The 12974-nt window shown below is 38.5% G+C and overlaps 2 protein-coding genes across 2 annotated transcripts in view; both read right to left on the bottom strand.

Annotated features, from left to right (window-relative positions):
- The window catches only part of LOC124170029, a 513527-nt gene that overhangs the window by 34105 nt on the left and 466448 nt on the right, over positions 1-12974 (bottom strand). The window contains exons 14-15 of the mRNA XM_046548714.1: positions 886-1049; positions 2-73 (exon numbers count right to left, since the gene is read on the bottom strand). Of these exons, the coding sequence (XP_046404670.1) occupies positions 2-73; positions 886-1049 (236 nt within the window). The remainder of the gene's footprint in view (position 1; positions 74-885; positions 1050-12974) is intronic.
- On the bottom strand, positions 2592-12581 carry LOC124170081 (uncharacterized protein K02A2.6-like). Its single transcript, XM_046548775.1, has 2 exons — positions 10858-12581; positions 2592-5037 (listed from the first exon to the last, which is right to left on the bottom strand). Exons 1-2 carry the CDS (start codon positions 12561-12563, stop codon positions 2940-2942), a joined length of 3804 nt encoding a protein of 1267 aa, XP_046404731.1. The 5' UTR covers positions 12564-12581; the 3' UTR covers positions 2592-2939.

Genomic DNA, 12974 nt, shown 5'->3' with positions numbered 1-12974 from the left:
CCTAGGTAGCAGTTTCCAAGAGTCTATCCTAGAGAATACTCCCGTCCAGGTTGTGATATAACCACGTAACTTACTGAAAAGAGAAGGAGGTTTTGTGAGCCACAATTAAGACAAATTGGTCCCACACTAATTCACCAAGAATAGAAATCAACTAGGAACAGGAGTAACTTAAGCAAGAACAAAGACTCCATTAATAAAATGGTAAAAAAAAACAAGAAAATGCAAATTACGTTGTATTTCAATCGATTGCTATTCGTGGTAGTAGGAAAAATATATCCCAAACTAGTTAAGTTAGTTAAGTAAGTTAAGTTAGTAAACAACTAATTAAATATTCGACACTAATGCTAAGGTTATTTAATTAAAATAAAGTAGATATCATTTTATTTTTGGCTATTATTCCATTTTTCAATTCTTGATTAGGTTACTTTTACCTCATAAAAACAATTCAACATCGCAATGAGCATGTTTTCTGGGTTGTAATACAGAATTGCTCGGCCTGAGAGACCATGAAATATTATTGCAACCCTACAGGTTGCGATTCGCCGTTCAGGATAGCAAATTGCAACGGTGCTTTAGCTATTTTGAGAATTATGTCTTCCGGTGCAGTCAAAACACGAATTGCAACCGTTCTGAATACCGTGCTGCATCTGGGTTGCAATATGCTATATTATAGCAACTTCAGTTGCGATATCGGCTGATAGCATGACGCTATTCCATTCAGAATAGCAGCTTAAAATAAGTATAAAACGCTAAATTTAGCAAATAATATTATATGCTAACTATAATAAGAATGAAAGGTTTAATAATATAGTGAACCATATTTTTATCGATTACTTAAATTTTCATTTTTCAAACCGCTCAAAACTGGATAGGGATTATATTTACCGAAAAACGTTCGTGATAATCTCAGCCAGCACTGGCCCGAAGATAAACAGGAGTGTTAGGGCAAAGTAAAGGTAGTTGGCTCGGTTGCAGTGTTGATAGGCCACATTACAATCTGTCGCTATGTCCAGCAGGTAGAGAACTGGGAACAGCATCAAAAGGACAACCTTTTGGAATAAAAACATCGAAACAATTGAAAGAGCTTTCATACTCCGCACATGCAATAAGCATATCCATGTCACACATCTATTTCGTGCACGTGAGTACCTGGTTCAATATATGCATGTGGTAGAGTCACAAACATTAAAAGATTAACGGAGTTTTCAACTACATTTTTTAAAAATTGAGTTAAATTGTAATGTTTAAAAGAAACCATCCTAGCCATTAACAAGGAGTTTAAACTTCTTGGAATACTTCAATTGTATATAGAATTTGAAATGTTCCTCGGCAAGGTAAATAACATAAAAAACCAAAGGATGGGTAATAAGACACATAAGAACACACAAAGATAAAAAACTCACAAAACTAGCTGAATTTTCAGTGGCATTACCACCTTCCTCGGAGTTAGGTACAAGAATGTAGGTAAAGGATAGCAGAGGGAAGGGGAAATAGAGGGGAGGTAGGATCCAAAGAGGGGGGGGGGAAGAGTGAGCTGAGGCAATTAAGGGATTATCGGTTGATATTTAGGCCGGGAGGAAGAAATGCTTTAAATTATGTAAGTTAATTCAAGGGAATTAAGTTTGAGTGGGTGGTCTGTGGGGGGAAGGGAGGCTAAAACTGATACATTGTAGCAATCATTGAATTGACGCTGATGAGTGGCCGCATGTTTTGCCACCGGGAAGGACGCAAAGTCAGAGGAAGTGCATGATGCCCTGTGGTTATTGATTCTAAGGTTAAGGGGAGTTGAGGATTTGCCTATGTAAAAGGAGGGACAGTGTTTGCATTGAATTAGGTAAACTACATTCCTAAAGTACAGTGCATTGTCTAATACTAATCTCTGCTCGCGATCTCTGAAATGTTCTCTTATCCAGGAAATGGCATCTTCATCTAGGATTGCAGGTACCTATGGCGTGCTGGTGATAGGTCACCCCCTCCAAAACACCCAGAAAATGGCTCACAGAATTTAATGTTGAAGCATAAACTCTTGTGAATTTCTTAAAATGAGAAAAAGGCCAAAAAATAAAATTTTTGGTATCAAAATTCAATCATGCTCTCACATTTCTTAACATTTGTCCTTTTATCAATGGAAAACAAACAATGACTATTCCTTTTCCATCCAACGGACGTGGAGAAAGGCTTTGAACTGAGCTACGAGCATGTGTGAGAGAACTTATTGGATTGAAATGGAAGGTCCTCTTCTGACGTTACAGAAATGAAAGTGATGAATATAAGACCGGAAAAAACAGAAAGATATGCTAGGAGCAAATGTTAACGAAGCTAGCAATGACACAGAAGAAACGTACGAAGGGAAGGAGGCGTAAACAAATTCATTCAATCGTTCAATCAAATTCATGTTCCGATCTGGTCCAAAAAAGTCATCCCTGCAAAGGGACATCAACTCGACGGCAAATCTGTGGTCTGGCTATCCCTAGAACCCTTGAGGCACCAACTGACTTACACCTCTACAGGGTACCGTATTTGCACGAATCTCAGACGAACACGATTCTAAGAGGACCCCCCTGTAATGTCTGCACATTAATATAAGGAGCCACTTTTAAGAACGGTCTTTATTCTCAAGATCCACACCATGACAACCCATAACAATTCAATAAACAAAACACACCAATACATCACATCTCCTCCCCCCATACTCCGAAGACCACCGTTCATAACAAATTCAAATTTAGCAACCTCCACAAAACTTTAACATCAGCAAACCTGAACTACTACACAAAAACAATATTCTTCCCAATGCACACAAAAAAAATAATAATACCTTGTATCATAGAAATCGACAGAAACAAACAATCATAATGAATAACATACATAAAGCATACAATGCACAATAACAATCAAATTCAAATTAACAAGCATGAACATCAAATAATATATAATGCTTACAAGTTTAACCTTTCCACCTGCCTGCGCTCTCGCACAGGGTAACGCCTCTCTATTCTCTGTTTTGGACTATCAGATTTAACTAATTGCCGTGAAGTTAAGTTAGGTGAAGTGACGTCATGCTGAGGCATATCAGACTTCAGCCTAGCGTATTCACTGCTAGAATGATGAGGCGGTGTATTCTTGGGACTGTACTGTTGAGATGATGTGCTCTGCAGAGGTGACCCCCCCTCCTTCGACAGCCTGTCGTCTGTCACTCTAGGCAACAATAATTGTTCCGGTGGAATCACCTTATCAGGTACAATTGAAGGCATGAGAGGCTCACTATTTAGGTCTATAATTTGATCGATATGACGTTTCCAAATGACATCATTCTTTAATTTCACCAAGTATGATACTGCACTCAGTCTCTTAACAATTACTGCTCCTATCCATTTATTTCTGCCTCTGAAATCCCGTACAACTACAGGTTGACCCTCAGATAACATTCTCGTCTTACAACCCCCATAATTTGCAACTTGCTTACTCTGTTTATTGTATACATAACTTTGAAGATTAGGTCTAATGAGATCTAACCTTGTTCTGATTGGTCGCCCAAACATTAACATAGCTGGCGTTTCATTAGTTGTTAAATGTACCGAATTTCTATAAACAAGTAGAAATTTATATAAAGCCATATTTACATTGTCATTACTACTTAAAGCTAGGTTAACACGCTTTTTTACATTCTTCACAGAATTTTCTGCTTGACCATTTGTAGCTGGATGGTAAGGTGGCGATAAGGTATGCTTAATGCCATTGCATCTTAGAAAATCCTTAAATTCACCAGAATTGAAGGGTGGACCATTATCTGAAACTATTTGTTGCGGTAAACCAAACCTTGCAAACAAAGCACTTAATTTTGTAATAGTCTGATTAGCTGATGTTGAGCTTACCTCTTCCACCTCCAACCATTTACTATGAGCATCTACTATAACAAGATATAGTTTGTTACTTACAGGCCCTAAGAAATCAATATGTAAACGTTCCCACACACTCTTGGGATACTCCCACACATGTAGGTTACACTTTTTAGGGTTCTGCCTCACAGACAAGCAAGGTGGGCAACTGTTGGCTAAATTCTCAATGTCTGAGTCTAAACCTGGCCACCAAAAATACGAACGAGCCATGGCTTTCATCTTAACAATGCCAAGGTGTCCGCAATGCAACTCTGTTAATAATGGCTTACGTAAACTATGAGGTACAACTATCCTATGCCCCCAAACAATAATACCATTTTCAATAGCTAATTCACCTTGCCGCTGGAAATACGGTTTTAATTCATTGTCCATATTTGAGTGGTTATTTGGCCAACCATACAATACATAGTTGTACACTTTCCTTAACAAAACATCCCTTTTTGTTTCCTCTATAACGTTATTAAAATCAACTGGTATGTCATTCTCTTGAATAAATTGCAAATAAGTACCTACATAATTTACATCCTCTGACTCAAACTGAAATTCTTTTACATTCAAAGGCAATCTAGATAAGCAATCGGCGTTTGCATTATCCTGTGATTTAACATATTTAATATCAAAGTCATAATTCGTTAAGAACAGCGCATAGCGCTGAAGTCTGCTTGCTGCATAAGCAGGTAAACCTTTCTTTGATCCAAAAATAGATATCAATGGTTTGTGATCAGTTATTAAAGTAAACTTTCTACCATACAAATATTGATTAAACTTTCGCACACCATAAATAATACCTAAAGCCTCCTTGTCGATGACACTGTACCCCATTTCAGCCTTTGATAAGGTCCTTGATGCATAACAGATTGGTTTCTCAGAACCATCCTTCTGTAACTGACTTAAGACACAGCCTAAACCATAGCTAGAACTATCAGTAGCTAATCTTACCGGTAGGTTAGGGTCATAATGTGCCAATATTGGAGCTGAAACTAATTTATTCTTGATTAGCTTGAATGCTTGTTCACATGAGATTGACCACTCAAAAACACTATCTTTCCTCAACAAACTATACAAAGGTGCTGCAATAGTAGATAAATGAGGCACATATTTTCCATAATAATTAACCATACCTAAAAATGCCTTTAATTTAGAGATGGGTCGAATAGCAGATTTCTCGAATTCGAATATCGAATTCGAATATTAAATCATTGCTCGAATATTCGAATACCTCGAATTTCGAATACCTCGAATACTAAATGATGAATGCTGGAATGTTTGACTCGGTTGCCTATGCAGCAGGCAACACAAGGTTTTGGGGAGTAATTTTGGTTTCCTTTAAATGATTCGAACAGGAATTTAGCTGATTAATGAATATTTTAATTTTATGGAAACAATTGGGCATATCATTAATTCAACTAACATCGCTTCACCCCCACTTCTGCTACCAAGTGCTAGCTGACAATCTGAGGCATTTTGCAAAATACAAGCTCTATTCCACCAGATTTTCTTAAATTATTTTCAGTCCATCTTTGGGAGTTCTCAGGAGATAAGAAGATGAATTGTAATTGCTATCAGGGAGAAACCAAATATTCTGAGAAAATATCCCTTTGTCTGGGACTGTAACAATAAAGATTTATAGCACCACTCATAAATTGTAACTTGATATATGTTTTCGGAAAAAAATACCGCATCAACTTCCGAGAAGCTCTGCTGCTCATATCGAGTTTCGCCAGAATCGCCAGAATAAGGTCTACGTCGCATTTTGACATTTATTTCTTTGCGTAAAATGCTTAAATAAACTCAGAAATACATCGTGTTTGGTCTTATTCTTTTTGAAATTACGCGCACATTACTAATATTTCAATTCAATAAAGGTGTAACATCAATTGACGAAAGTCATTCTTAGACACCTTTTGTGCTAATAGATGACTCAGGGAAAAATTTTTGCTTTGCAACTGCTTTGGAACCCTTTTGAAACTGCTTTGGAACACCAAAATCTGCATTGGAACTGCTGTGAAACTCATTTTCACTCATTTGTACCAAAAATGACAAATATGAAGACGTTTGTAACTCATTTGTGATCCCCTTTGGAACTCCTTTGTACAGAGTGTGTTCGTTTGGAACTGCTTTCTACTCATTTGGAACTACGTTTGAACGATTCGGCAGGATTTCCAGACGTCATCATTCGTATTGTAACTGCTGTGTACGGAGAAAATTCATTTGGAACTCCCTTTGAACGAGATGACAGGATTTCCGGGCGTCATCATTCGTATTGTAACTGTTGTGTACTGAGAAGATTCATGATTCGGCTTTCCATACGTTTGTAATTCTTTGTGAACAAATCCATGCGATTTATATACGTCATCATTTGTTTTGGAACTGTCTTCTACGCGCCAACATACCATGGCCAGGTTCAGTCTGATACGTTTGGTCGAGAAAACGAAAATTCTTTAATATATGCAATAAAAATGCATACGTGGTTTAATAAGAAATAATCGCAAGTCAGTTAATAGAAACGGAACTCCCAAATAATCACTCGAATTAGTTTAAAAATTATTCTATTTTCCTTGTGGCTTAAATCGTATTTTTGGGTCCGATTTGAAATGCGACAAGATTATCTTCACTACGTACCGAGAATTTTGGTTACGTATAATAAAGTTTATATTCAATAACAAATTCATAGCGCTCGCGTTTTTTTGCGTTTCCCAGTATATTATTATCGTAAAAATTCAATGTCTATACTTTCAAAGTATACTTCGCAATTATAAATATTGCGAATTTTACGGCATATTTGCAACCTTTTCTTTCATTGCTTTCGTTCTTTGATACCATTGGCGGATACAGAAAAAACTCAAGGGGAGGGCGCAACATATCTTGAGTTGTCTTTACTTTTATCGTAATAAAAGATGATCAAGTCACAGGCAAAGTATATGAAAATTTTATTTAAAGTGATTATAAACATGTAAAAGACAATGCCATTTTATGATATAAAAAAGTTACAATTGTGGTTCTGCAATGTTCGGCAATACAAGCGGACCCGCAAGGGGGGGGCGCGCGCCCCCTGCGCCCCCCATCTGTATCCGCCACTGTTTGATACTACCGGAAAAGTAGTATTTTGCATAGATTAATATACATAAAACCATAGAGTAAGTATATAATATACTTACTCTATGATAAAACATACCGATGTATTGTCTTCGCGATCCCTAGGAAATGGTTTATGTTCATATTTGGATCCGTATTTTAGGGCTGAATTTTTTCGCCATGAATCCCTCCTCCGAAAATATATTTCAATGTCGAGGTTGACAAGTTCGATTACCCGGAAAGGCCTTTTTTCGCATTTCCTATTGCATTTTCAGATATTTAACATGACGGTTTTCAAGAAAAAATATCCAGAAACGAAAGCAATTCACTCAAAAATGGACACTGAATGATCCACATCAACCACGTAAGATCGGAATTTAGCTCTCGATAAGGACTTTCTTGACCACCAAAGTGACTTACCCCTCACTCCGCAATATGAAAACGTGAAACTTGTGTTAAGCTTGTCGAGCTTGAAGGTCTTTCGATTCTAACTAATGCTTTACAAAGCAATGGAGCTATTGTGAAATGGCGGCACTGCCTTACTTCAATTCGTAATAGTCATTTTGCCTAAATATCCGAAACAGACTTAAAATAAACTTCAAGAAAATTGAGTACGCCATCTTGGACTGCTACAAAGGAGGTGGCATGGTGTACAAATGAGTTCCAAATGGGTGTCCAAGTGGTACAAATCAGTTTCAAAACGGATGAACGAGTGGTACAAACGAGTTCCAAATTTAAATCCAAATGAGTCTCATAGCAGTTTCCAATGGAAATCCAAGGCAGTTCAAAATATGTTACAAATGAGTTGATGACATGGTAGGATGCTATGACGTCATGAACTGCTGTGTACCGTGTTTCAATTCCACAGTAGTTCAAAAGCACATACAAATCAGTGGTACAAAGCAGATAGATGACAGTTCAAAATGACTTACACAGCAGAAATTTTTCCCTGAGGACTCATGCAGCGGTTGACCTCCACAGAAATGGGGAACTTCGAAGCTGGTAGGAGAAAAAAGGTCAGTGGGGGAGAAAAGGGAGGGCCCGAAACACGATTCTATTGTTCTCGTGTAACTTGGTATTTTTTCGAAGCTAAGGTCTTCGTAATATGATCCATGCCCGAGCTGTGACCTTTTTTTATTTCGAAGAAGAGGAAAGCCTCAGAGGGGGGGGGGGGGGGGGGCTAGTGCTGAATGGAGAGGGATACCGGATCTTGGGAATTGCGCTAATGTAAGTATCGCATGGTACTCACACAGCAGTTGACCTCCATAAATGTGGAACTTCGAAGCAGGTAGCCAGAAAAAGGTCAGTGGGTGAGAAAAGGGGGGAGGGCGTGAAACACGTTTTTATTGTTCTCGTAACTCGATATTTTTTTCGAAGCAGGGGTCTTCCTAATGCGATCCCTGCGCGAGCTGGGACCTTCTGTTTGATTTGGGAGAAGAGGAAAGCGTCAGAGTGGGTGAGGCGAGTGCTGAATGGAGGGGGATAGCGGATCGTGGGAAATGCCGTAAAGGCCGCTTTACACGGTGAAAGATCATTCGAAAGATCTTTCGAAAGATCATTCGAATGATCCATCATTCACCGTGTACAACGGAAATTTCCTGGAAATTTCCAGCGTGAATGATCATTCGAATGAACTTTCAGGCCTGTTCTAATTTGCTTGAATGATTTCCGTGAATGATATGAGCGCACGGCGTCCATCTTGCCATTGGCATCCACCTCGGAATTTTAATATTTTATATAAAAACTTTGGAAGCATAGTAATCCACGAAATAGCTCAAATAATTAATATGTACTTTGAGAGAACATAAATTCACAAACATCAACTGTCTAAAGTCAGTAATTTGGAAATAACATTTCGGATAGTTAATGAATAAAAACGTCGTTTTTCTCCTCGATTGCGTCTATATGTTGTTTAATTTACAATTATTAAACTATAGTTCATGATTTGAGCGCTAAAGTTTCGGGTCAGAGTCCCAATTAATCACACAATATCTGTTTATTCGGTGACCACATTCCAGCCAACACGAGCCGCTACGTTATCTTGGCTCACCTATGGGATCACAATATTGCCTATCTCTAATCATTCAAGGAACTCACCCGAAAGAAATTTCGAGCATGTCCTAATTTGCTTGAATGATTCCGTGAATGATATGAGCGCATGGCGTCCATCTTGCCATTAGCACCACCTCGGAATTTTAAGATCATATATATAAACTTTGGAAGCATATTAACTCATGCGATAGCTTAAATCATTAATATTTACTTTGAAAGAAAGTAAATTCACAAACATCATTCCTCAAAATTGAGTAATTTGGAAAAAACATTCCGGATTTTTAAAGTTCAAAATCGTCGCTTTTCTCCTCGATTGCGTCTATATTTTGTTTGATTTACAATTATCAAACTGTATTAAATGATTTTGAACGCTAAAGTTTGGGGTGAGACTCCCAATTAATGACAAAATATCTGTTTATTCGGTGAACACATTCCAGCCAAAACGAGCCGTGAAATCACATTGGCCCACCTAGGAAGTCACAATCTCACGGGGTTGCCTATAATTCAAGGGCCAAACGCTATAAGTTAGCCCATGAATATCACAGTCCACTTTCTTCCCCTGCTTCGATAGCAAGCAATGAGGTGACACTGAGCCAACCTCATTGTGGAAAGTATGAGGATGCTGAAGCGTACTCTTTCGAAAATAGAACAGGTCGCTTCCTCTTTTCTCTTCACGTTACCTTTCTTCTCTCGCACAGGAATGACCTTTGTTCGACTACATTGTAAAGGCTGTGTACATGAAGGAACCCCAAACATAAAAACTCATGGTCGACCGGCCTTCAACCTTGAGGAGCTTTTGCTTTATGCTTATTATGTTCTTTTTTTATGGGAGCTGGACGCTGCGGCGTCAATACGGGACTGAGATAGGATTTTTCTGAACGAGTAACAATGTGCAGTTTTTCCCCAAATTATATTTTCACTAACTTTATAATTTAATGAATCGGGAGGGAAAAGACCTCGGGCAGCCATTTGAAGAGTAAGTTCCCTTATGATCATGTTACAGAGCACACTATCTTGAAGCATAATCATCTTTGCTCTGCAGCGAAAACAACCAATTATGTACTTCGTTACGGGATTACAAAACGCACGATTTATTAAAGTGGTTTTCCGCCGTCAATACGTATCGTTCTAATTCCTCTCATTACTTAGTGCGTCATACCCCACCGAAAGTCAAAGCAATACCGAAGTATATTGAAGCGCACATGTAAACAAAGCGTTCCATCGTCTGCGAGCTCCAAAGAAATCATGTGGTGAGAAACGGTCGGAAATATCGTTAGAATCGAAATACACTACCGATAGTCGCACCAGTGCGCATCGTTTCTGCGCAGAACTTTCACCGAAATCATTCACCGAAATCTTTCACCGTGTATAGCGGTACCGGCGAATGAATTTCTTGCGAATGATCATTCGAATGATCTTTCGAAAGATCTTTCGAATGATCTTTCACCGTGTACAGCGGCCTTAAGGTTGCTATCCCACGGCACTGAGGTTCTCCTAGTGGGGGGAATCGGTGATTTTCGGATTTTTTCACCCGACGATTTTCGCTTCCCCTCGTCGAACTCTTTTCACCGCTAAAATCCAGAATTTGATGTAATTAGTCAACTTGCGTAAAACGGCGCTGCGAGCACTAAATTACTACAGTTCTCTACATTTTTCCGAGTCAACTACCAACGACGTACGTGCGACAGTGTATGACGCGAAATTCAAAGTATTCGAGGTATTCGAGGCGGTACTTTTCGCATAACTATTCGAAACCTCGAATATCGAATACTTTCTAATATTCGAGGTATTCGAGTATTCGCGGATACTATTCGCACATCTCTACTTTAATTGTGAAACATCAGTGGGAGTAGGCGCCTTTTCAATAGCGCTTATTTTAGATGGCGATGTACTTAGGCCATCCTCACTCAAAACATAACCCAAGTACTCAATTGACTTGCGAAAAAATTCACACTTCTTTTTACTCACACTGAGACCACTCACTTTTAATCTATTGCAAACTTCATATAACCTTTCCTTGTGAACATCATTATTTTCCCCAGTAATCAAAATGTCATCAAGGAAACAAACAACTCCTGGAATACCAGCGAGAATGGTTTCCATTATTTTCTGAAAAATACCTGGTGCAGAGGCCACTCCATAGGGAACTCTATTGTACATAAATAGCCCTTTTGTAGTACTTATAGTACACAATTTCTTTGATTGGTCATCTAAGCATATCTGCTGATAAGCTTGGGATAGGTCCATTTTGGAGAAAGTTCTACCTTTTTGTAACGTATTAAAAAGATCTTCAATCCTAGGTATTGGATGTCTATTGATGATTAGCGAATCATTTAGTGAAGAAACCCTGAAATCTGCACACAAACGTAATTCCCCGGTTTTTTTTACTATTGGAACAATGGGACTTCCCCATTCACTATCACTCACAGGTGACAAAATACCTTCCCTTACCAATCTATCTATCTCAGCCTCTACCTTGTTTTTCAGGGAGAAAGGTATCGGCCTAGGCTTCAGAAATCTAGGCACAACATTATCTTTTAAAACTAACCTAGCTGGCTCACCCTTATAACAGCCTAATTTATCAGTAAACACCTCAGGAAACTTTTGATATAAACTATTAACTATTTTAAATTCTGCATCTATTATACTACATACATCCCTACTATGCTCTGAGTTAGTGCTCATAATAATATTACTAACCCCACTAGGTATTTTAATTACCAACCCAAGATCACGGATCCAGTCTCTGCCCATTAAAGGATTTGCTCCCTTAGCTATTACATATAAGGATAACTGTTTACATATATTTCTATATTTTACCATTACGCTCAATTTCCCTAATGGTTTGATAGGCTGGCTTGTATATGAGCTTAATACCAAATTGGTACTTAGTAACTTTACTGAAGTAAAATTGTCTTGATAACATTGTTCATTTATGACACTGACACAAGCACCACTATCTACTTCAAAATACAAAAGCTTATCTTCAACTTGCAATTTTACCATAATAGGCCTTACCCTATCATTGGTTTCATCAACTTCATTAGTTTTACTTACATTAAATAGATTAGTTAAATCATATATATAATCATTAGTTGGCTTATTTTGCTTGGAATCGTCAGTAGTAGGCTTGTTTAGCATACAATCATTAGAATCACAGGGTTCACAATAGTGATTAGATGGCTTAGTACTAAAATTATTAGGCTTTGTATTTGACACACCCCTATCTTGACTTCGACAAACCTGTGACAAGTGGCCTACTTTGCCACACTTATAGCACTTGTATGACTTGAATTTACACATATTGGCCCTATGGCCTGACTTTCCACAACAATAACACTTTACATCACTAGACACTCTCTCCTCCCTCCTAGTTGTGTCCTCCCTCCTTTGGTTTGTGGGACGTTGTTGTTGCCGGTTCACGTGAGAACAGCTGCCACTGCGATGCGTTGTCCCCATAGCCGCCGACGTCGTCGCCAAACCCTTCCGCCTGGCGTTGTAGTTAAGTTGACTTGTTTGTGGATTCCCTCGCGCCATCAACGTCGCTGCATCGTGGTCAGCTATCTCCATGTTGGTAGCTATCGTTACTGCCTTTTCAAAAGTAAGGTCTGTTTCCCCCAGCAGCCGCCTCTTAATTGCGTCATTACGGATACCGCTGACCAGTCTATCTCTCAAATAATCCGACAGATTATTTCTAAATTCACAAAACATTGAAAGTTCCTTTAACTGTACCACATAATCGGAAATTGACTCGTGCTCCCGCTGGCTCCGTAAACTAAATTTATAACGCTCCGAAATAAATGATGGCTTTGGACTTAAGTGCGTTGTTACTAGCTGCACTAATTGTTCAAATGTCTTAGTTGCCGGCTTATCTGGTGCACACAAATTTTTTACTAAATTGTAAGTTTTATGCCCAATTACTGTTAACAAGGTAGGCACTTTTTTCTC

This window comes from Ischnura elegans, chromosome 13, assembly GCF_921293095.1.
Source record: "Ischnura elegans chromosome 13, ioIscEleg1.1, whole genome shotgun sequence".
Taxonomy (NCBI): domain Eukaryota; kingdom Metazoa; phylum Arthropoda; class Insecta; order Odonata; family Coenagrionidae; genus Ischnura; species Ischnura elegans.
This window is presented reverse-complemented; position numbering and strand designations above follow the sequence as displayed.